Source organism: Diadema setosum, chromosome 8 (genome assembly GCF_964275005.1).
Source record: "Diadema setosum chromosome 8, eeDiaSeto1, whole genome shotgun sequence".
Lineage (NCBI taxonomy): Eukaryota > Metazoa > Echinodermata > Echinoidea > Diadematoida > Diadematidae > Diadema > Diadema setosum.
The window spans coordinates 11864367-11890636 of record NC_092692.1 but is presented as its reverse complement, the minus strand read 5'-3'; the positions used below and the strand labels follow the sequence as shown (position 1 = coordinate 11890636).

At 38.4% G+C, this 26270-nt stretch overlaps 1 protein-coding gene across 1 annotated transcript in view; it reads left to right on the top strand.

Moving 5' to 3' along the window:
* Positions 1-25116, top strand: part of LOC140231568 (uncharacterized) — a 41655-nt gene extending 16539 nt beyond the window's left edge. The window contains exons 8-20 of the mRNA XM_072311707.1: positions 7061-7300; positions 9451-9678; positions 11311-11433; positions 12122-12196; positions 12641-12751; positions 12999-13174; positions 13682-13741; positions 14553-14654; positions 15768-16001; positions 22299-22406; positions 22908-22955; positions 23593-23692; positions 23997-25116. Of these exons, the coding sequence (XP_072167808.1) occupies positions 7061-7300; positions 9451-9678; positions 11311-11433; positions 12122-12196; positions 12641-12751; positions 12999-13174; positions 13682-13741; positions 14553-14654; positions 15768-16001; positions 22299-22406; positions 22908-22955; positions 23593-23692; positions 23997-24374 (1983 nt within the window). The 3' untranslated portion in view covers positions 24375-25116. The remainder of the gene's footprint in view (positions 1-7060; positions 7301-9450; positions 9679-11310; positions 11434-12121; positions 12197-12640; positions 12752-12998; positions 13175-13681; positions 13742-14552; positions 14655-15767; positions 16002-22298; positions 22407-22907; positions 22956-23592; positions 23693-23996) is intronic.
* The last annotated feature ends 1154 nt before the right edge of the window (positions 25117-26270 follow it).

The window sequence follows — 26270 nt, the reverse complement described above, 5'->3', positions numbered from 1 at the left end:
CATTGTGTACTTGTACAGGAGAATGCATTGTCATCACGTGCAGTGCATGTTATCAATCGATGTTGTGTTACAAATTGTATGTACAATGCAAATGTCAGTATGAGTTTAATAATTACAGTGTCTGAGTCCATCATTCCAGCCATCTCACCCACAGTGATCTTTTCATTTATAAATGTTATAAACATTTTTTTTTTAACATTTCTCTTCAGAAATGAAGAGAAAGGGGGAGGGACATGAAATTTTGATGGGTAACACTCTTAAATGAGTTCTTTCCTGTAATTGGAGTTTCATGTCATCTCTGAAAAAAGTTTTCTTGTGTCTGTAGGAAAATTCATATCCATTCCAAGAGAAAGGTGGAAATATAATGCAGATTTGTGAGGATTTTCCTTCACTTTATTTTGAAGTCATGTTGAGAAACCTGAAATGTATTGATTACATGCCTTGCTTTTATTATGACCCATTAATGTAATGCATGTTTCCTCCAAATAAGAGTTGTAACTCTGATAAACACATTCTTCCAGTATTTAAGAGTGAGAAAGTATGCTTTAACCAGGTACACATGTACTCATTAAAGGACAAGTTCACCTTCATAAACATAAGGATTGAGAGAATGCAGCGATATTCAGTCAGACCACAACGCTGCTGTTAATGAGCTCAAATCAAAAATTTATCATACGCTCAGGTTTTTGCGCATGTCCTTCTCAACACCCGAGATTTTGCGAGATAATTCAGAGATAAAGTGCATGGTCTACGAGATTATTTATTTATTTATTATTCATTCGCTGTAAAAGTGGAAATTTTCGCGGTGTTGAAATTTTCGCGCATTTCGCGCGACCAGAAACTAGCGCAAAAATAAAAACACGCGAATATTTTTGCTTGCCATAAGTTTCTGTGCGTGATGTCTTGATCCCGCGGAATTAAAAACACGCGAAACTCTTCTGACCCGGCCTAGCGCGAAAAATTAGTCCCGCGAAAATATCCACTTTTACAGTATTGACGACATGAAGACCTACTCTCCGTGACTAATTGACATGATTTGTGACCTTTTAATGCTTATATCATGTGAAATGAACTTATGATACCGTTATTCTTATCACCGCATCCTAGTAGTACTGACATTTTATAAAACGATCCTAGAACATAATTATGACAAGGCTTTCTATTTATTGATCACCCGACCTGTTCCAAAGTTGAATCAACTCATTACTGATATCCAACGTTCTAGAGATTCTTGTTATAATAGCACAGTAAGAACTGAATTGGTCTCTCGCTTAGAAAACTATAAAAAAGTCTCGTCGAGTGAAAATCGTGAAGTGGCAATTTGAGAGACATGCATGATCATGTGCTCTCAGGGTATCATTAGTTAAATTACTCGGCGATGTATACAGTGGAATTAGATGGAATAATTATTGTAATTCACAACAGAGATCCCCAAAGAACTATGTGTGCACAATAAGTTTTAGATCTTTTATTATTGATTAATGATGAGCCATTCATTAAATGCAACAGTTACTGCTAGCTGAGTAAGCAAAGTCCAAGCCAAAGTTGAGCTGTCGATCAGAGTGGAGTGTTGTTCTTGTTGTTGACGTGGATATCTTAGCCCGAGCGCGTATACATACATCGTGCGCGCGCATACACACACTCATAGGGTCCTACACTTTTATCTACACACAGAGTATTACTGTATGTGCAGCACACGTTTACTGTCCTTCCGCGCTGACCAACTGTTTCAACTCTCCACTCAGAGGGAATTAACCAATCAGAAACGCGTATTCGCGGCAAACTGAAATCTCGTCAAAAATTAACTGTACAACGCAATGGTTTATTCGATCACCTGACCCGTTCCAATAATCAGTCCACATGAAGTCATCATATTTCCATAGTATGATATTTCCTCTTTCATTTCATACCTCTTCGATTTTGGTCCACGTTTATTTAATTGTTCTAATGTACCCCCTAAGAAGAATGAAAAATATGCAAATTTTATGTTTTATAATGTCCTTGTTCAGTATATTTTATATGTCACAACCTTTCAAATAGTCGAATGCCATCAAAGTACAACTTTTCCGCTTTTTATGCCTCTGCCACGAAGTGGTGCCGGAGGCATTATGTTTTCGGGTTGTCCTTCCGTCCGTCCGTCCGTACGTACGTCTGTACGTCCGTACGTCCGTACGTCCGTACGTCTGTACGTACGTCCGTCCGCATTCGTTTACGCGATAACTTGAGTAATATTGACTGGAATTTTACCAAACTTGGTCCAAGTATAAAGTATGATGAGGCAATTACTTGATTAGATTTTGGGTGAAATCGGCCAAAGGTCAATGATCAAAGGTCAAGGTCAAATCATGAAATTGTATTTGTTTGCGCGATAACTCAAGACTGGATGAAGCAGCTTTCACCAGACTTGGTCCAAGGATGATGTATGATGGGGCAATTAGTTGAGTAGATTTAAGTGACATTGGCAAGAGGTCAAAGGTCAAAAGGTCAAGGTCAAATGCTAAAAATGTTGCTATTTTCCCCATATCTATGCAATGCCCAAAGATATTTTTTTAAAACTTAGCGTAGACATGTACTACTGTGTAAAGATTCTCCAGAGAGAGTTTCATGTCATAAGGTCAAAGGTCAAAAGGTCAAAGGTTAGGTGAAAATGTTACAATTTCACTTTTCTCGCAAATGGTTCAATGTATTTTCATGGAACTTGGTACATACGCATGTACTGACTGGCAGGGATTATCTAGGGAACTTAGGGGTCATGGGTCAATAGTCAAGGGGTCAAAGGTCAAGGTCAACTCCTTAAAATTTTACTATTTCCCCCATATACTAGTATATTATGCAATGCTTGCATTGTTAGTTTTAAAACTTAATATATACATGTATTACCTAATGGAGATTCTCTAGGAAATTTCCAGCCAGAAGGTCAAAGGTTAAGGGTCAAAGGCCAGGTTTAAATGCAAAAAAAAAACCAACCGATTTTGTAATGTACTTACACTCTTTCTTCATACCTTGAGAATTACTCAGTGCATAAACTTATAAAAGGGACGGTCAGAAGTCAAGTAAAAATCCTCAATTCCCCAAATATGTGTACCTGCCCTCTTAGACAATTATAGCAAACCCAGTTCAAGGAAAGTGAACATTCAAGATATTTCTGACAAACCTGTCATTTGAATATTTTGCCATTTATGTGAAACTGTCATCACACATTGTGAAGACATTGTACTATACACCTATTGGGAGAATCATGCATTATGGCGGAGGCATCAGTCGCCATAGCGACATTTCTAGTTATCGATGTATTATTCAGGAAGATCGGTAATGTCGTTTAGATTTACAGGGACTCTAAAAATATGGTCTTCCAGCTCATTACGTATTCATGTCGGCAAGGTCTATGCATACGCGTACGATAAATGAGAAGGCTTTTCAAGGTGTTGCGGTCTGACTGTATTAGTAGAACACATCAGTGAAAGTTTGAGGAAAATTGGACAATCGATGCAAAAGTTATGAATTTTTAAAATTTTTGTGTTGGAACCGCTGGATGAGGAGATTACTAAGGCTCGTGATGTCATATGTGACCCGCTACAACAAAAAGGTCCTAAAGTCGCGCACGGTCGAAGCCGTGAAAATCGAGTTTGAAGTCAGAGCATTAAAATTTGTCAAAACTTACGATTTTCTGATTTTGATATATTATTGGAGTCTAACATGTCTTCTATCATCTGTCGAAATTTTGAAGCAAAATGATCAAAGGAAAGACCAAAAAATAGCGTTTTTCTGAGCCATGTTTTTTGGCGTTTCAACGAAGCAGAAACCGGGTTCGAAAATTTGGATTGAGCGCCACAGATAGGTTCCGCCCCTAACAACGACCAGAGTCATCTCATTGGTCAGTTTGCTGATTGCTGCTAACCGAAGCGTGAAGCTCGCACACTGCCCAGTCGACTGGTGCGTGCGGGCGGGGTGCGCTATGCTCAGCCACTTCTCACATCCTGGTCACTGATTGGTCGGTGAGGAGACCACCGACGCTGATGTGCTTGAATGAACTCTTCGGGGGTTGCTAGGGCTTACCTTCTATTGTCCAGTGGTGAGAACTGACTTGCATGTCCCTTGATCGCGATTGCGTCGAAAGGAAGACTTTTAGGGCGCTTTTCTCGAAACAGTGATTTTCCAGACGTCTCGACATGCTCTCTTTTAAACATCGATATCTCCGCAGCCGATTATTTTTATAAAATGTGTTATATATCAATTTAAAGCAGAAAGATTAGGGGGTTATATCATGCAATTTTCAAATAATCGACCTCCCCCGACTTTAGGATCATTTTGTTGTAGCGGGTCACATAAGTGACCGGCGACAACGGTTTCAGGCAAAAGTCGGGCATTTTGAAAATTCATTTTTTCACTGAATCACATTGCCCATTTCCTAAGCTTTGCATTGATATAAAACACTTGCATTCTTCGGCGCCATAAGTGGGCATGGAACGCGAAATAAAATGCACTTTTTAAGTTGTTAGCCAGACAAAATTGCGAGAAAATGGGCTTTGAAGATTCACCTCTTTCTCGAAGACAATGTCCGAGCGGCGATGCGAGGTGAGAATCACCCATCCGTACGATGATGCCAATCGATGTTAAGCTCCGCCTCTAGCAACCACATCGCCTTCTGATTGGCTCACTGAGAGAGTCAAATTTCCCGGGCACCCTTCCTAGGAGCTCAGCGTATGGAGCCGAAAAACAACACGGTTCGCTCGGGTTTGTTTTACCATTACGTCTTTCAAGATGGCGGATAAGATTATTGCACGTATGGTGTACACGTGTATGGTGCACGCATTACGCAATGGCATCCACACGCCACGACCATGTGCATGTAACAGGAGCGGGTGGCGAATCCACACATTTACAAATCGCGTTTTCATTGTTGTTGATTTGACTTTATCATTGCCGACCCTTTTGAAGGCAGAAAAATGCCAGTGCTGGCAAATGTCACGCTTCCTGTTTGTTTTGCTTTTACAAGCCGTGCATATGTTGCCTTGTTCGGTGGTGTTAATTATATTAAAACTAACAAACAAACACACACTTGTTAGTTTGGTGCGATCTTGATGTGTAGTATTTGAATATAACTGGTTTCATGTCACCTCTCCTTTCCTCTCATCTACCCTCCCTTGAGTCAGTCTGCTGTCATAATTTTTACTACATGTACAAGTAGACTATTGTTTTTTGTTTCTTTTCACACGATTATGTTGTGCTACGTACATGATATTTGTTTCACTTCCGTTGTCGAACATTGCGGTAGAATAGTTTGGATAGAAAGCCAAACGAAGAGCACGCACTACAGCGTATAAACCACTATAGCAAGAACAAAGGAGCATGTAATCATGCACGCGTGGACAAAACATTCCCCAAACGCTGCAACTGGTGTCTCCGAAAGCCGAATTATGTAAATGTGTGCGACGCACCAGCCAATCGCATGCGAGACCTTGCGCCGTAGCAACGCTGGGGATATTGGCGCGGCGTTCGAAAGAAGCTCGAAACTGACGAGTGCGATCCAACATAGGGTGCTTAAAATTCCATTTTCGATAGAAAAAACGTAGTCTTATGCTACGAAATTTAGTGTAGATGTAGAAAACATATCAAAGATTCGATTTCTGCAAAAAACCCAAATCGACAAAAATAATGGTAAAGATCTTTGTAACCCGCCTAGGAGGAAATTTGTTATTGCGACTTTTGCCTGAAACCGTTGTCGCGGGTCACATATGAGTACAACAGTATAAAGAAAATGTAAAGAAAATTCAACATATTTTCACTTTTTTCGCATAATAAAAGAGCACTTGACTTGCTTCTTTCTAAAGGCAATGGGAATAATATTACCCATAACATATGTCAGTAATGAGTCAAGGGAATGTGTACTTTTTTCAAAAGATGAAATTTTATGAAATTCTCTTTATATGTTCCTTATATTGTTGTACGCATGTGACATCATACACTGCAGTAGTCTTCTTATCCAGTGGTGACTGCACAAAAAAATTCAAAAATTAATAACTTTTGAACGGATTGTCCGATTTTCCTCAAACTTTCAATGATGTGTTCTACTGATATTACTACATTCTCTCAATCCTTATGTTAATGAAGGTGAACTTGTCCTTTAAGTCTTAGAGGGATGACCACTGCTGAACAATTACTGTATACTGTCACTTTATCCGCATTTCTGTGAACATCTTTCCATGTCCATACTAATGAGACAGTTGGGAATGTAGGAACTGCACACTTGTGTATACTTATTAAAATTACATTTGTTACATTATGTTGTTTTGTGGAAATGTCAATGAAAGCAAACATCAGTAATTAGCCAGCTACATGTAATCCCATAATCTGATTAGCTGTGGACGGAGGCAGCGAGGGTTGGCCATCATCACCATGGAAACATACCTCCTTTCCGTCATCAACCCACCCACCATGTACCTACAACAGACCTCCATTCTCTGAAACCCTTCATGAGAAAAAAGGGCACTGAGTTCATACAGCAGATACAGTGCACTCCCCTTATCATGAAAATAGTTACATAGTGTACATACTACAATTCTTGTTACAGCAAAGTAATGTTCAGGTCTCAAAATCATCATTTACTTTATACGCAGAATATTTCATGAGGCTTTTATTTTCGTGAATTTTGCGAGTCAGGTGCTGTTTATGAAATTAAAGACATGCCAAAATAATGACTCTGATCTGGTATGAATGTGACGCACACGTATCTATTTCTCTCTTCAGTACAGTACTCTACGATTGCGAATTTAACCACTTGTGAAATTGCCGGGAAGTCCCAATTCACAAAAAATTAGACTATGCCATATACAATATACAACCGTATGTCTTTATATACTTTACTGTTTGGCTATAGCAGTTTATTTCAGTTCAGTTTATTTTATTTAATCACGGCAATTTGCTTCAGCAAAGCTGTTCTTCTGCAAATCTGGCAAAATTTCAATAATATAACGAAAGAAAACTGCTGGTCCTGAGGGTTTGATTATAATGGGAGTGCACTTTGTACATGTATTTGTGATTCTATGCCAAATGACTTTAGCTCGAAGAGTTAGAGCAGAAAATGATGGAACAGCGTGAGACGTGTCCAGCAACCCTGGCCGACCTGGAAGCCTTGCGTCGCGACCTGGAGCAAGCCTTGGCCGACCTGGCCGAGGCGCAGGATGCCCTCGCCAAAGACGTCTCGCAGATTGGCGCCGTGGAGCCCATGGTGGGGGAGGTGCCAGGGGTGGCGGTGACGGAAGTGAAAGAAGAGAGACGGGAAGAAGGGATTGATGCAAGGGTTAGTGTAGAAGACATCAAAAGGGATTTAATGAAATCTTTTATCATGATGTCTTAATGTGTCGCTATTAGAAAGCAGACAGAGAGGTCAATGCTGCCATTGTAGATCTTTTTACTCATAATGTTTTACTTACAGAGATAACTCATAAACAAACCAAGAGATGATTGTAATTCTTTCCTTGTGATTGTTGTACATTAGCAAGGTTTTAAGTTTAACCAAATTTGATAACTTGAATGAATGTTCGTCTGTTTTGTGATTTATTGTAAGAGTGCAATTATCAGGATCAATGCCAACATGATTGTTATTGTAGATATCATTTGTTTATTTGTTTGAAATAGAGGTACATGGTAGGCAAAATTCAATCTTGTAGTTACGTGACATACTATTTACCCAAAATATAAACCAGCAGTATAATGTGGTACGTTGTGTTTACAAGATTTAACTACAACTGGTATACAAATAGAATATTTTCCAGGTATATTGTCATCTTGTTACTATCATGAGCATCATATATCCTTTACTTGCACCATTGTATCCATATTCATCATTGTATTCCACTTGTTTGTGTTTTTAATCATCATGTGAATTAGTAGTTGAAAGCTACATGTAAATACAATGTATTTGAGCTCATGACTAGTTTCACATCTTATATAGATAGAAACAGCATGCACATATTATGTAGTGTACATCATAGTGGATTGAAAAGTCAGCATGATTAGATTTTTCCCAAATACATAATATGAGGTTGTACAAATCAAATATAACATGAACATGAAGTAAAGATTGTTTTAAGAGGTTTAGTGACTTTCAAAGCTTGCACCTTGCCATTCTGCAGTAGTGTACATTTCACAGACTTTGCTGTTATGTTTAGCTCAAGTATACAACTACAGTAGTTAGTGGAATTCACTGGAAAAAAAGAAAGTGAATATATTTATGCTTCTATGTAAACAATGATTTGAAAAGAATATGCATGTATGCAGACAGAACTGTAACAAGGCCTCAACACTTCAACTTTTACAATTGAACTTGCTGACATACGCTATTTGTTTTGCAGGCAGCAATTCTTGTAGTTGTCATGTGTGATCACATCTGTGTTTGTAATCTGGAATGCAACTGATAGGTGGATGATGTTTGTAATTATGTTGTCATTCTGCAAGTTTGCATGATTGATAGTTGTAACCTTATGTAAGAAATAGTTATAATGTACCTCCTCAGAATGAATCCAGCCAATTCTTCTGAAAATGAATAATGGTCACCAAAACAATGGTGAGGGTTTTTTTTAGATAGTCTCTCAAATTCTTGAATGTGGAAATAAAGATAGCTCATTTGTCATAGACTGAGAGAGATTGTGTGCAGCGCATTCTGTAAGGTACTTATGTCATGCTGCAAGATCCGGCATAGTACAGAAATTTTCCTAGCTCTATAATCGCGAGAGTGATATCACTATGGTGACATGACTCTGTGATTGATGCGTCGTATATATTTCAAATTCCCCCGTAGCCAGGTGAGGCGAATACTTCATTGAGTAGATGTGAAGGGATGCTTCATCAAGTCATGACACTGTCTTTTGAATGCATATTTTATACATACCTGGTAGTTTTTTTTCTTACACCATCAATCTTGTATCATGTATCCTATGCATTATGAAAACAGAAACCTGTCATATTGCCTGTGTATGCAGACATTGTACAACACATGTGCTGCTCATGTTAAAGATGACATTCATTACTGGCATTCATTTCCTTCTCTTCTCTCTCCCTCTCTCATCCTTATTTTCCTGTTTTCTTCCATCCTCCACTTATTATGTGAACTGATAATCTGATCCAACATGTCACTAATGACATTTTCTTGCAATAACCCCATTAACCAAATATCCCCATCGTCATACTTTAACATCCTCTTTTTCACATATACGTCCAAATGTGCCTCGCTATGTGTAATAATAACAAACACTGACTAATATGGGTTATAAATCACTTTCAATATATCATGTACACATTCCTGTCAGTCATTTCCCCATACAATTGGTCTTGTGTCCCTGTTTCCATTTAATTTAAAATCATTCTTTCCTTTTAAAAAATGATCTAAAATAATCTCAATTTGGATGGGGAAAAAAAAATACCATCGTGACGCAAAACACCTCCTTGTAGTTGTTGGCAGAGCTCGAGCATAGACTCCAGACCAGCCTCCAGGCGCTGTCTGGAAATGTCCAGGTTGAATTGGGTCATGTGGGGGATAGGATCAGCAGCCTGGACAAGAGCCTAAGGGATAAGCTGCAGGAGTTGCGGGCCATGATCAGCTCCAACCTCGCCAAAGTTAAATCAGTTCCCAGGGTTGGCAAAGTCGTGGAAGAACAGGTGGTCCTGGCACCATCAGTGGTACGAGTGATGCTTGGGGGTTTCTTCTTTTGAACCCCTCTCTAGCAAGACTGTTCACTTTTCAGTTCAATGATATGCATGAAACACTTTCTTTTAATTGCTGAATTTATTTCTGCGCTTGCTCATCTGGTAGAAACAGCCGCATTCAGTAAACCAAATGAATTGACAATGTTTTTCTTTTTATTTTTTGCATGTAGCTCTTTTTGCATGCAACATTTCTTTTCCATAGTGTGTGAATACTGAGTTTTATGAATTACATGAAGAGTATTACCGCATGATTTTGATTTTTTTTTGTGTGCATACATGTACTTCTTTTTCACAGTTTTCTTACTTTTTATTTTTGTTGTTTCGGGGTCTTACGTGTGTTTAAAGCTTCAAGATAGAAGTTAATTTAAGATGCGTGTGAATATTTGATGGCAGTGTTTTTACATTTATAATGTTATGTTGTTCTTATCCTTCCCAGCATGCATTACTTTATTGCCTTTTTTTCCCCCTGATTTTTGCAACTTGGATAGAAAATACAGATCATGCATTTTTATACATTCATCAAATTTTGTATTATTTAGCTAGAAGTTCCATGTGCCTGTGCCATATTGAAAAATCTATATATTCATTTCCCTTTTCTTTTAAAGAAGATGATCGTAAATATAAATACTTAGTATTAATTAACATGCAGCTGAGATCATGCAGCAAACATATCTACCCATGTATTATAGGGGAAAGGTTGATCCTGTCCTGCACTATTCAGTTTCATTTACAATATTTGTTGTATTGAAAGGCTATATTTCATTTTTACCTTTTTATCATTTCTTCAAAGGAGCTCTAATTTGCGGATTTTCTGATCTAGCTGTGGATCTTCAATTACAAAATTATTTGGACGTGATTAGCAATTAATGTGTTATTTCTACTTTTGACGTGCATTTTTATGCATTAAATTGCACTGAAGAAAAAAGATGGCAGAAAGCAGGAAATAAACACAACAAAAACCTAATTCACCCAATCTGTAAAGCATGTCAGTTTGCTACATGATTTTCGCCAAGCAAATGAAATGTATGCTCTTTATGTAACATTATTCATCATTCGCTGTATGAGTTTGCTGATATACAGTAGGAATATATAGTGTCATTATTTATATCCATGGAAGTATCATCTTCACATGCCATTTTTACTTCCTACCCCTATGTAGAAAGAGTAACATACAGGCGTGTAAGCGATATACCCCCATCTTAGATCCCCATCACTGCATCAAAATGCAACAGCTTCGGTGTTTGACACACATTAGTTCTCATAGCATTCCCAACAGTCATTTACCAAATTATATACTTCTCTCACATATAAACTGTAAAGCAGTTAGATCCAGTGACAGGTGTACAATGTATGTCTATATGTTAACATGTAAGATTCATGAGAGTGGAGAAGGAATAAAAGATTTGAAAATCTTGGATAATGATTGTATGTCATCCCTAAGTTTACAAAAGAAATAAAATGTGATGAATTTTTGAACTCAGTTCGTTCAGAAATGGATCGATTATCATTAAATGAAAAGTAGTATAAGAGTATGCTAACATGATGGTGAGCACCTTCCAAGGTATGTAAAGTGAAGCTAATGATGGGCTATGCATCTATATACAGGACCAGGATGCTCTGGAGAAATTGAAGAGCACCATCGCCCAGCTCCAGGCTGACATAGACAAACTCAACTCATCTTACGTTCACCTGGTGGATGAGCACAACGTCAAACAGAAGCACATTGATGTGAGTGATGGTCAAATCAGATCAGTTTAAATCAATCTGAGTCAGTTTTATGTGATTATTATCTAGAGAAGTAGAGACTGCATTGCATTGACTGGACCAAAATATGATACATTTAACAATAATCAAGATGTCTTTAGATTCCTGTTCTTTTTATGTACAAGTATGAAAACTGTTACTGTTTAGAAAGTACATTACCCAACTGAAATTCATGGAATGATTCCCACTGTACAAGGTGTAGCCTTGTCAAATCCATATTGCACAATAAATTGAAAAAAAAAAAGTTTCACCTGGGCTATATTTGTAGGGTTTATATGATTTACACAAAGAATTGATATTGGACAGTACACTCCACCATGTATATCTTTTGTAAAATACAAATCGCCGATGGTTGCGCACACATGCACTGTTTGCAGACAACAACACTACCAAAACAGATGGCAATGAATATCAGAATTGCACTGTGCAGGACTGTACAATTGGAAGAAAAAAAAGTTGTCGCTCTCATGCATTACTGCATTTGTTCTGAATACTGTCATGACTGAGTATAGTTTGTGTGTGTGTAAGAGTGTTTGTGTGTGTGTGTGTATGTGATTGAATGAAGTTGAAAAAAGCACTGTTGAGTGTGACAATATTTGGTGTCCTAAAATGACGCTTTGATGACCGCCCCCCCCCCCCATTCTTACCCCAGGCACTGTACACCTTTGTGGATCGCCTCCAAGAAAACAAAGCCGACAAGGAGCATGTCATTATGGAGATTGACGTGGTGAGATATTTTGTCTATGACAACTCTCGTTCACTCCAGGAGAATACCAACTGTGTAGATGTTGCAATATTTGCCATATTATTATTAACAAGGCATAGAGAAACTTAGAGAAATTAGGAAGAATGAATGTTTTGCTTGTTTGCTTGTTTCTCTAAAGCTTTTATATCCAGAAATTTCAATCACAATTGAAATCTTAGATTTATAACTAATTGCTGCAAGCAAATTGCAGGAACATGGCTAAAAATCAATCAGTTTTGTGATGTTGTGTCATTCTTTACACAAAATGACTTGCGTTCATAATAAAGTTTAGAATCAGCAATGCCACAAATAGGAAGCAGAGGGTTATGTGTTTCCTGCATTGATGCATTATCAAATTTACCACATAGTATGTGCAAGCCGCTGAACATGCTCAATGTTTCTTTCTTCGTACAATTCCCAACACAGAAAGCAGACAAGCGCGCCTTGGACAGCAAGGTCAGCAGGTCACACTTTGATGGAGCGGTGGACGAACTGTCCAAGAACCTCAACGACGTCATGGACAAGATGACTGGACATGTGAGTCTAATCCCTGTTTTGAGCTTTGATACAATTTGTATGAGAGCATTTTTACCTAAAAGAAATAAAAATTGCGTGTTTTAGTAATACATGATGGCGTAAGTTACAAGAAGCCCATTATTCACTAGCGTTGTTGCAGAACACCACTGACTGTAATCCCCATTTAGTAGCGTTGCGCATTGGAAATCACCTTGACTCTAACCTGTCATTAAAATCTTAAACTGGACGCTTCTTTTGATCCCTACAGAAAGTGGCCTGGGACTCGGCGGTCAGCGAGCTCAAGCTGGACATCGACAACAAGCTGGACCGCATGGAGCTGGACCCGCTCAAGTCCTACCTGGACAACCGCATCAAGGCGGTCAGCGCCAAGATGGTCCGGTCCAAGGAGGTGGAGACAGGCGAGGACGCTGCTGGCTTCAGGAGGTGAGGTCAATGGTCGCTTCCTAGATGTGACTATAACTATAACTGCTGAATTCATTGCATATCAGTCTTATATGGACAATTTTGTGGTATTTCATGGTATTTCATGCATCAATGCATCTGAGGAAATTGTCCCGACCTGAAGGGAAAAGGCAAACAGTAACACTGCTTAAAATATACTTCATGCTCCTGTGTATCTGGACATACATGTATTGCATGTACAGGTACTTTGAGGAACCAGAAATCCACCCTGACGTTTCTGATGCTTTCAAAATACAATAATAAGTGTGAGAGAAATCATATATCTATGTTCACATTGATGGTCAGAGAGTGGTCAGATTAAAATTGGGCTGAAGTAAGGACAGAAAGAGGAATATGTTCTTATCTATATATGTTCATTTGATAGTATGTATGTCATGCCAGCATCATGCTCCGTATGCATGTCTGTATCTTCATCTTTCTGTGTATAAGTAATCATTTCTTTTATAATCTCACATTTCTCCACCACAGACCTCTGCAAAAGTTCCACTGTATATCTTGCGATCGGCCTCTTGACATGACGCCGCAAACGTGAGTTGTTGTTTTGTTGTTGTTTTTTTGTCGTTTTACTGAGATCAGATTGTATGTGCGTAATTACAATAAACCATAAATGAAGGCCCATGCCATCCAAATATTTCTTGTGAATTTGGCATAAAGCACAAATGGAATTTCATGTTTCCTAAATGTTATGTCGCTTGTCAAAGTGCAACCACTATTTGAGGGTGATAATATACATGTCTCCCTACCAGGTCATCTACCCGAGGCATCATGCTAACTCCTTCATGGGATGTGACAGAGTATATTATCGGCGTATAAGCCCTCATTAGAAGAATGAATATACTTGTAGGCTTTTTGTCTTTGTCTAGAGTTAATAGATTTCTATATTTGTTTATATCATTTCATTGTAAACCATTTTACATTTATCTTTCTATCTTTTTTCTTTTTTTCTTTTTTTTTTTTTGGAGGGGGGGGGGGGGGTTGGGGCACACAGGATGCCCAGTGGGAAATCAGTATGATACACAATACATGTCAGAACCTAGAAAGGATAAGCTGGAAACAGATAGAGACTAGTATATGGGGAGCGATCCATTAGAGAGCATAATATGTACGGTATCTAAACTTTTATACAATATCAGTGACTGTCTGTTAAACAATTCTTTTGTCGCTGCCCTGAACTGGTTTTCATGTGAGTCTTTCTCTCTTGTTCCTGTTAGAGTATATGTGATGACATTAATACTTTGATGAATGAGAGCTATGTTTGTACATGTATGTGTGTAATGTTGTATAAGTTAGAATATATTATTCAGTTTTATTTGCTGTTGTTGTAATCATGTACGTACAGACCTATAGCCTCGCTGCCGGAGAATAAAGGTCTCCCAGCCAACAGGTCGGGACGACCCTACACGACCTTTGAACTCGAGCAGATCAGAGCAGCCCAGAAAAAGTGAGTTCCCTAGATTCATCTCTGAAATCATTTGTTCAGTCTCTGTTTATGACAGCCTTTAATCTGTGTTCTTTCTGCATGCTCTGTCTGCGTTCAATAAATCTGACATGGGACATTTTGACCTCCATATTTCTAAATTTTCGCTCTAGCGATGGTATTTTGTGTTTCATCCACATCATAATCTTCTTGTTTCTTTGATTAATAGCAGGTGCTTTGAAATTATCTATAAAAAAGAAAAGAAAAGAAAAGGAAGCTTGCACAACACTGCAGCCAGATTGATTAGTTTTCTGTACAGTGTTGTTGTATAGCACCCTCTTCCCTTGGTGCTTTAATCCTTCATTGTTTGCACTTAGTTTTTTTGGGTTTTTTCACCGTGCTACATGTACATAACATTTCTCTTTATGAATCATTATTGTGCATAAATTTCATACTTAATTGAAGATTTTCTTTCAAGTATAAACTCTCTCTGTGCCCTTTTAATAAATGTGGACGCTCTAACACAGCTAAAACCTGCTTTACATTGTGTTCTTCACTTCTCAAAGTCACAAATAATCACTCTATGTGTAGCCTGTCTCCCTCTCTTCTCTCTTTCAAACATATTTCTCTGTAAAGCTCTTTATTTCCTCTTTTACCCAATCTCTGTCTTTCTGTAATTCCCCTTTCTCTATCCCCCTTTCCTTAAAGCTGCTTGTTCTCTTTGCCACTTTTTTTTTTTGTTTCCAGTACTTTGTCTGCTACCTTCATATTGCAAGTCTTTGTAAAGATATTTACTTTAATCCTTGAATACCTTTCTTCATTGTTGGATGCATCTGTTCCCCAGCATCTTTATGATTTATTAACAATTCTCTCATACCCAGATCCCTCATTTGCTCATAACTTTTCTTGCCTTTAAGAATCACTTTAGTTTTGATACTGATGTCTAAGTACACTTGACCCCAATTCTCTTCTGACACTCCTCCACACTTTCTCTGTGCAGTACCTTTCTACTGTTCCTTTCCTCTGTTACCATTTCCTCACTTGTCCATTTTCTCCTTTCACCTTCACTCTTTCTATCTCCCTCTGTCGTGTCTTCTGCTGGGTTGTTGCTAATGTCACGCTGCACACGCCAATCAGTACGCGTCCCGGTAGAAATGTGCAGCACTATCAGAGGGCACTGTACCTGCAGGAGCTGGCGCGCCAGCGTCGCCAGGACATCCTGGCCTACCTGGTGCACTTTGACAAGAAGGGCGGGGCCGCCCAACCCGCCAGGGGCCCTCTGGAGCCCATTGGCAATAAGGGGGTGGCCCTCATGCCCCCACTCAGAAACTTCCAGTACCAACACACATATGGCTACAAGATTGGGGATAGGTGGGTCAAAATATCTTGGGCAAGGTTTTCAACCAAAGTAAACGCAACCTGTCACCATGATATCCTGATAAAGTTGCCAAACATCAATATTTTTATTCTAAATTTATTTGTTTCTCCATAGTTGTAGCTGAATATTTAGTGGTATATTATTTTCCTCATCCTATCTCTAAACCCACTACAGACACAAGAATGCTGGCTGCCAGCTTTGAAGTTTAGATGCATTCAAGCATATGGGAGATAAAATAGCAAGGTTTAAGATTAACACTTAAATAGGAACATCTAATGCTCCATAAAATTGAAAGTTCAGATTTCTTAACATTCATATACTGGCAAATTCAGACAGGATGTATTTCATAATTAACTGTCTGTTGCTAAACAAATATCAAGTCCTCTATATTTTTCATCCAAATCACAATCCCACTTCGTGTCTTTCTCAATTGTGAGGTTACAATTTTATCAGTGTCGTGGTGACGAGTCACAAATGTTGCTCTTTCAAGATGATTCTGTAATAATCAAGGTTCAGCGTACTCTAAAATTACTCTGTAGACCGCGTCTTTCTATTTGCATGAACATGTCTGTCTAATTGCATGAACATTTGCTTTATATAAGTATATGCTTTGTCATCAACTATGACTGCGTGTTTCATTTTTATGTTACTTGCTGATCTCCATTTCATTATGTCTTTATCATGTGTTTTTATTTGCATGCTGCATGGATTCCTGTTTTCTCCCTCCTCTCTCCTGTTTTATACATCATTACGATTCCCCCCTTTACATGATGAAATTATTTCACATTACAATGCTGCTTTTCCACATAATTTTCCATAAACTAAATCAACTCAACCATTTGGCATTTTTTATATTCATATTATCATTTGGCATCCCGACAACTCTGAATCTGTCATCAACATCAAAACAAAACAAATAACATTAAACAAAACAAAACAATGGCTAACAACATCACTTTCAAACTTCCACATTACTACAAACTGGATATACTCCATCCAAATGATAAAAAAAAAAAAAAAAATCTTCATGTATTGTCCATACCTACCTACTGATCAAAATGAATCAAACTTCGACATCCCCTCCCACCTGCCATGCCCCTACCTACCCTTACTCCATCTCCCCCTCCCCTAAACACCAAAATCCCATTTTAAAAATTGCTGTTGGCATCCCCAGAATGGCTATGTCCCTCCCCCCTGAGAATGAGCTCCCCTACATAGACAACACCCCCAGCCCCATCCCCGGGGAGCTCATGCGACTCAAACATACCCGCCAGATGACGGACTATCTCCGAGGCCAAACTTCCTCTCCAAGGTATACAGACCAATCCTCCGCCATTTTGACAAAAGTTTTTGTGGCTTAATTGCCTTCTCGGAAGGCATTTGCGGTGGTTTTCTCTTAACATCATATCTCACTTCCATTTCAATATTTCTTTGTCACGCATCATCCAGATTTGTGTTGGTCATATAACAAGAAATATTGTTGTACCTGTGTTGGAAATATTTTTTTTAGGTTACTTCATGTTAACAGGACCATCAATCTAACAATAGGACAGACTACTAGTGTACACATATAAATCTAACATCATTATCAATATAACATTGCTTTATGCATGTACATATCTATGTCAAATCACATACATACATGCAGATGTACAGAATATTAAAGCTACCAAAGCTTTAACTTTGTGATCAATGAATATTTTGTCAGTAAGAAACTATACAAATATTAGCTTATGTGGTTGTTGCTATATGTTCATATACTCAGTCCCCAACCAAGAAAGATCTAGAACAAATTGCTGCTATATGCTGAAATTGCATCAATTCAGTCATAAAATTTGCTGGCATTTTATTGCTTTCTGCACTTATGTTTTGTTTTGTTTTGTTTTGTTTTTCTAATGGTTAACACTTTGCTACTTGGCCCCCCCAAAAAAAGAACAATAGAATAAATATGATATTTATTAACTTGGGCTTGAGTAATTCGTTGCTTGACACTGATCACTATTTTACTATATTTAATGCTTTGAATTTGTTTTTGTTGTTTGTTGTATGTAACAAGCTATGTATTGTCATATTATTTCATGGTTTGCTTGTATATATGTATGTGTACTGTGTGGGTGATGTGGTCAGTCTTATGTGGCTTTGGTACTGATATTCAAAGGTCGTCAATTCTTCTAATTCTTATATTCTAAATGGTTTATTCTTCTCTTATGCATGGATATTATTATTCTGAACCAAGATGGCGGTAAGTAGTCCTGTGAAAGTGAGCAGTGATGTTAGCCTAATTAGTCCATGCAGTCATCATGCCTGTCTTTTTTCCCCCTTTATCTCACATTTTCATGCAATATATTTTAGCAATTACCTATTTTCCACCTATATCCACATGTGTGCCCTATCCTTAGACATGTTGAATGAATACCTTCTTTTTGTTTCATACTGTCAGACTATTGGTGGAGGTATACTACACTGCTATGTGAACATGGGGGCCCATTTCATAAGAAAGTTTACAACAGTCGCAACTTACTGTGATAGCAGCTACATGTATGTGCCATGGCCGGTAGCAGCCATGCAAAAAACCACCTCTAAAAAAAAACCAAAAATAAAATAATAATAATGAAGTAAAAGATGTATATATAAATAAAAATACAGCCGTGGCACTTGAGTCGTGCCTTGGTAGCTACAACTTTCAATGAGTGTTATCAAACCTTCTTATGAAATGGGCCCTTCACAGCTCAATAATGTAATATGTCACTGTTAATGTCCCCGAGGTCAAACTTACCTGTTTGGCATGATAGAATGAGGAGCTCTCGTTGATTGACTAAGACTTTCACTGCATTTGATATAGCAGAAGTCAACCCCAGGGGACAGCTACATGTAGGCTCTTATAACCTTGCCATCCCTGCCTTGATTATCTTGCATGCCCTTCACACAATATAAACCCACTTTTTAGTCACTCGATCATTTGAGTTTGGTCTCTGCGCATCTCAATTACAAGCTGTAGAACATTTTTCACTTGCATATGTAGATACTAACAGTATGGCAGATCGATAGGTGCAAAAACTTAAAGGAGGATATCAATTCATATACTAGAATTGATCAACAGGTTCAGTTACTTGTTGATTTATGTGTCGTAAGCCCAGCTAGATAACAACTTTGTGTACTGATATATTCCTTTAGATATTTCCCACACCCAGGCATTCCATCTTTGGGCCCTAGTCAAGGCTGAAATGCTTGGCATTACATGCTACACGATAAAAACAACATATCTCTATATTTCATTTCCATGTGACTGTGCCCAATAAAATGATAAAAAGCAATAAATAACAACAAAAATTCAAATTATTGACCTAATGGTCAAACAAAGTGGACAAAATAAACATTAGGTCGTTTATAACAATTGTGAGTGAAGATGATTGTGGTTGATGTTACAACAGGGGAAATAACAATCAATCATCTGCGAGGGTTTTGATTATTGCTGTGGTACATGTATATGCAAGTGCTGTTACTGTAACTTACAGTGATACTAGTCTCTCCATATAAAGTGGACCCTGTAAGATAATGACAGCTGAGCTGTACTGACATTGATTAAAATTGCCTCCTTTTGGGGAAAGGCGTAGTGTGTAGTGAGATTATCATATGCAGGGAGTTTTGCTGTTTGCGTTTTTTATTTTGCCTGCCGTCTTGGTTCTAATGGTTTCTTGCCTGCCTGTGCTCAAAGATGAGTAGGTCCTCTAGCCTCCATTTGATTTAACAACAGTGACATATGTAGGATTTGTTTGTTTGCCATGGGCAAAGGTGTGTGAATTACATCAATTCATAGTCCTGAAAATGATAGTATTGATAATAATCCAGGCATAGCACTTCTATTGTGCAATCTACCGGTATCTAGTATTAAAAATGATTCTGAGGCATTTGCTATGAAAGTAAAAATGAGAAAAAGTAGATACCAGTGAGCTGCAGAAATCTACAAGATTACCTAGCTATAATGGGCTGTGTGAGATTCGACTTTAATGTATGAACACCATCCCATGACAACAGTTAAAGTGATGAGATAACCAGTTTAACGAGCGTTATCATGAGACTCGGCATACCTCAGTGTTGGATCGGCAGACCAAATTCTCAGGGTTGGAAGTGTACTTAAAAGCATTTAGCTAAATATAGCACTTGAATAAGATACATCCCTGTAGTAGCGACATGCAGAGTCAAAATCCACCGTGTGATGTACTGTACTTCCACTTTGGCTAGATTTTCATATTTATTTACTTTTTTTTTTAAGCATGAAGGATAGCGCAACTAGATGACCAGTTAGAGTGAGTTGCCATACCCAGTGGCTGTGTGAAAAGCTACAGAAAAGAAGCTTCCGGTAGTCACATAGCATAGGACTTCCTTTAATAGCATTAAATCCAGCCCAGATAATCAGGGCTTCCATTTAAAGGAAACCAAAACCCAAAGAGCAATGTGGATCGAGTGAAAGCAGCAACATTAGTAGAACACACCAGTGAAAGTTTGAGGAAAATTGGACAATCGATGCAAAAGTTATGAATTTTTAAAGTTTTGGTGTTGGAACCACTGGTTCAGGAGACTACTAGAGTTCATGATGTCATGTGTGGACAACAATATAATGAAAGAAAAAAATATAAAGAGAATTAAGCATGCTTTTACTTTTCTAGCGTAATGAAAGAGCACTTGACTATTAAACCACTTTCAGAAAGCAGGGGAATTATTACTATACCTTTAACATATGTCAATATCAAGTTGATGGAATGTGTAATTTTCATGAAAAAGGAATTTTTGTGGAATTCTCTTTATATTTTCTTTGTGTTGTTGTCTACACATGACGTCATGAACTCTAGTAGTCTCCTGATCCAGTGGTTCCAACACCAAAACTTTAAAAATTCGTAACTTTTGCATTGATTGTCTGATTTTCCTCAAACTTCAACTGATGTCTTCTAGCTGCTAGTGTTGCTACATTCACTCAATCCACATTGCTCTTTGGGTTTTGGTTTCCTTTAATAGCTGGTGTGCTTCCACCACTCTCGGACAGACCTCATAGAATATACCACCACTTCATGCATGCACTAGCTGACATACTCACATGATATGATATAACTGCATCCGATAGTAAAAAGTGCAGCTGTAAGCCACACCGGCACCCATCCCACCCTGTCATCACTTCCAGGATGATCCTGGGACAAGTCACCCTCCCACTTCTCTCTAGGATCGATTCCCTGCGCACGAAAAAGGACATCTTGCATCGTGTGTTGCCATGCTCATGGCACTGACTGCACAGTCACATCTTACTTGCATGAGACTGTTAGTGTCCCTTAGAAAGTGGATAGTGGAATATCTTGCAGCCAAGAAGATGCTCTTAGTACAACATCTTCTTTCCTTGGCTCAGCTGTCTTAAATACAAGTGTATGGGTCTATACCACAAACTATTTTATTTTGAAAGTCATGGTTATTTTTCTTTAAACACACTAAACTAAAGGAGTGAGTGACCACTTTATTTCATCCACCCATACGTACTCAAGTGCATTTCAATACCTGGAATGCAATATACATGCTGTGGTTGTTGCTACATCTGGCAAGCCTCATCAAGCAAGCTTTTTATATTTGCCAGAAGTATCTTTGTTATAAAGGAATGCATAAGCTTTGAATATCTTAGTGAACTTGTCTGTTTGGATATCCACGGGAGAGGGGAATTTATCTACCACGGTATATGATTGATGAAGAGATCAAGGCTACGCATAAAAAAAAACAAAAACAAAAAACAAAACTAACCTAAACTAAACTAGATAAAAACTATAACAAAACAACAAAACAAAATGGAAACAAAGGACAAAGAAATTCAAGATAGTGAGTCATGAGGATGAACATCATGAACAAGTCTTCATGTGATTCAAGCTGTCATGATTTTATATGTATCACTTCACACATAACACACATGCAAGTCAAGCTGCCACACTCTCTTGCACTGCTTGAATTGTCAGGGACGGAGTTTCTTGTCGATGCATTCTCAGTTAAGTTGTAGGGTAATGAACAGTTTAGATAAAAAATTATATCCTGAAGATTAGAAGATACCACAATGTCCTAGTCCCTTCAGCATAAAATGGGGGGGGGGGGGGGAGGAATCCTTCGAAATTCGGGGGTCTCAAAAATTTTAGTGAGCATGATTAATACTGCTTCAGAGACAGGTAGCAGGAGTGAACTGCAATCATACAGGATGAGAAACATGCATAATCCTTGGATTTTACCGGGCCCTTTTTTTCTTTTCTCCCATCCTACCATTGTAGCTCTCATTTCCAAGATGTCCCAGACTATTTTGTTGCCAGCCGGAGCTGCGGAGGAAGTCACACGCTCACGTACCCTCACCGTCGCATCACGCGGGTCTCTCAGCTCACGTAAGTTGTAGAGATGAGCATGTGCTCCACCAGTAAGATAGGGTGGATATATATATACATATATATATATATATATAAATTTTTCTTCTTTTTTTACAAAGTAATGATGCACAGACAAAATTATGTTTTTGTTTGTATGTTTTTTTTTGTTATTTGAGTGAATGGCATTTTTTTTTTCTTCTTCTTCAAGTACAAAGCAGATTCAAAGTGCTGAGCATTAGATATGTTTGTCATCGGCCAAAGATACAACACTTGTAGCAATAGGATGTGTTTCAGAGGGCTTGTGGCATTCTGTGTAAAATGTTGCATGTCCGTATGTCCGTTTGACAATTATACATTGTAATTCATGTGTCATGATAAAATTAAAATGGAAATGGAAAGAAGTTTGAGTCTAACTCCATCATTTTGATTTTATATGTCAGGTTTTACATTCTACTGTATTTTGACTGGTTTTCTCCAGAAGTCTGTCAGTTTTTTTGTCTTTTCTTCTCTTTTTTACAGGAATGTTGTCACCACAGCAGAAGATATCACTCCTGTAGTCAATGGACGGTGAGTGATGTGATTTGCAACCTTCATTACCCAACCATGTTCATCCCTTGCACATCATTGCTTAAACATGCACCTGTACAAACAGAATCACTCACCTGTCAAACATGAAATGTTTGCGTGATTGGAGGAGTGTGGACTATTCAGCAGTCTGAGATCTTATTCATATTTTCCTAGAAAGCAGTCTTATCGAGATCTTATTCAATCCACAACCCTTTCTGTTTGAGATGACGTTACTGGTGGAAGTGAAGCTCCAGTGCATGTGCATATATTGATATTCTTGATATATATGTCCCTTTTTGTTTCAAAACTATGTTTCCCACCTACAGCTGTACGTTGTATTCATAACACCCAGAAATAAAGAGCAGGTCCCATAAATTTGTACACCTGAGCAAATTGGCGTGGGAAAAGTGACAGTTTAGTTAGTCATTGAAGTGGTGTATTCATTCATTCATGACCACATTTAGTCATTCATTCATTCATTTATCTATGCATTCATCCATGCATCTCTTTATTCATACATGCCTCCGTTCATTCATGGGTCTTTCGTTCCTTCCGTCCGTCCTTCATTCACTCATTCATTCATTCATTCATTCGTTTATTCATTCATTTGTTTCTTTCTTTATGTGTTCATTCTCAGAGTCGAGGCTGATATACAAGGCCAGGATGGTCATATATACAGGGCTCGTCTGGACACGGGTCACATGACAGAGCGTTTGCCAACCCTGACCCAGCCAAGGGTGAGTTATACTCTTGCCTAAAATATTCAAGTTTCCTTGTCCAAAACACCAGTAATTTTAAATGATTTGTCAAATACTTCCCATACTGTTAATGAGCCTCTACTATGGAGAGACTGTGTTCTGAGATTATGGTGTGCTTACGTTGCCATGCCTTGACAGAAATTTATGAAATTGGATATACCCGAGCAAGGTTGTATAATGAAATTAAAAAATCAAAGATTCACGATCATAACACCATGTTCATCTACATGTAATGGTTTACTGGTATTTGACTAACCCATATATACTCTTCTGCATCACGTAGATGTCGGCTCGTGCAAAATCACCCCGACTGGGCAGTGCAAGAGGGCGTCGCACTCAGCCGCCAACGCGGCAAAACACCGACGTCATGGACAACGCCCCCGTCATACCCACTGGTGCCACAGTGCCACGCCCAACCTCCGCCAGAGTCGCCCAGCGCCCCACCTCGGCCCGCCCCGGCAGCGCCAAACCCCCGAGCTCTCCCTCTTCCGGCGGGCGTGGCTCGCCCATGGCCGCCCCCGCCAACACGGTGGATGCAGGTGAAGCGGGAGCAGTAACAGGTGGAGGATCTCCTCCTCCTCCCACACCCAGGGAACCCCCAATGCCACCAGCAAATGATGTGACCGTACCCCAGCCGCCGCAAGACCCGGTTCAATCATAGCATAATGGACTCCACCCTCTTTGAGTTATCTCTCATGGACCCTAAGTCACTCTCAGTGATTGGTGAAGACTTCATCCCTTCTTCAAGGAGGAGCATGATTTGTTTTGTTTTGATTTTTTTTTTCTTGTCTAGTCAAACCATGTACAAATTTGATTTCTGCATAGCTGCCATTTTTCGCATCTCCGTCCACACGTCTCCATCCATTCTTGCTGTCAAAGTGAATCCGTCTTTACACTGTGTAGATAAGATAATGTTGCAGTTTTAGCACCACATGCTGAATTAATCCATACAGCATCACATTTTTTTTTTCTGCAAACATTGTTGCCCCTTCTGGTACGGGACTGTACATTTTGATACAAATGCTTCGGTTTAGCATGCCAACATTTTTTTCTTTCTCTTGTGGTATTTCAAAAAGCAGAGATAGAGAGAAAAAAAAGATATTTCTGGGTCAGATACCGGAATGTAGAATGCATACAGACTAGCATCATTTCATTTTATTAGATAATGAGTCTTCTTAGTCCGCTTCATATGACAACTTGCTTGGGTTGCTTCATCTGGTGTTGCAACTTGTGTTTTTACTAGTACTAGGTGTAATAACCAGCAAACCTTGTGCACATTTCATACCATGTAGACTTTGTACATAGCTATATGAACAGAGAGCAGAATTTATTTATTAGCTAGAGCATTCCATTTCGCCAATAAAAGAATGCCCTTTCTATAAAACCGTCCGGGAGTGTTTTAATCATATCCTCACTCGTGCCTTGTTTTGCTCGTGGTGTACATGCCTGCTGCCAAATGATACGTGTGTGTGTCGATATGCAAATGAAGTGTTTTTACAATTGATATATTGCTCAGTGCACTTGAGGTTTATTTTTCTCTGTGAGCAAAACATGTGAATCGATCCCAAAACTGCTAATCAGTTGTTGTATCTCTGGCAAATTACATATGGAAACAGTGCAAGGTATTACAGGAGCAATTTGTGACAGTTTTCGGTACATATTGCAAATGGAATGAAGTGCTATACGATTCTAAAGATCATGATGAGATGCACATGCAAGTACAGGAATACCAAACAAAATGGAAACTTTTTTTTTTTACACTATTTTACCAATTTATGCATCCATGTATTGATAGTATCTATGGAAAATACAACTTTCTTGAAATATCTTTTAGTAAAATATCTCGTAGTTTGAAAGGTTTATTTCTTTCTACCCTGTTGTAGTACCTTTTTGCACAAATGTAGAGTGTAAGATGTGCTACTAAGGATAAAAAAGAAGAATATGAGATTTTGTGTTTATGGTGATAGGTAAAAAATTTAATAATACTGAACATATAGTGTGATCACTCTTATTCCGATCTTTAATATAAAAACTTGATAAAACTTGGTATCTGATAGGTTATCTTGAGCATTTCGTATACCGGTACACTTCGAAACATTGATGAAAGGGGTCAGAAATGTACTGATATTTATTCACAGGGTCGAAAATTTGCTTTTCTGTTTTTTGCATGTTTGGTTTGTTTAAAGCATATTTCAATGTAGAAAGAGATTTCATGCCCTTGAACTGCAATTTCATAAGGAAATTATTTGATGTGCTGTATGGAAGAGCTGTGCTCCATTGAGAATTATGTATATATGTACCTATTATACTTATGACCTGAAACAACTCTTTTTTGTGACTACACTCTGTATTGAATATCAACGCTGCCGCAGTAGGAAGAGTTCTCATGATACGGTTGATGTGCAAGTAAAATGATTGTAGCTGTGATGAAATCAGTATGTCTTGCACTTTTAAGATTTACTGAATAATTTTGCACCAATTCCATTAATTCAAGCCTAAGGCACAATGTGCCTGCTTGATGCCGTGTGCTGACTATTGCTAGTTACCTGGGGGCGAA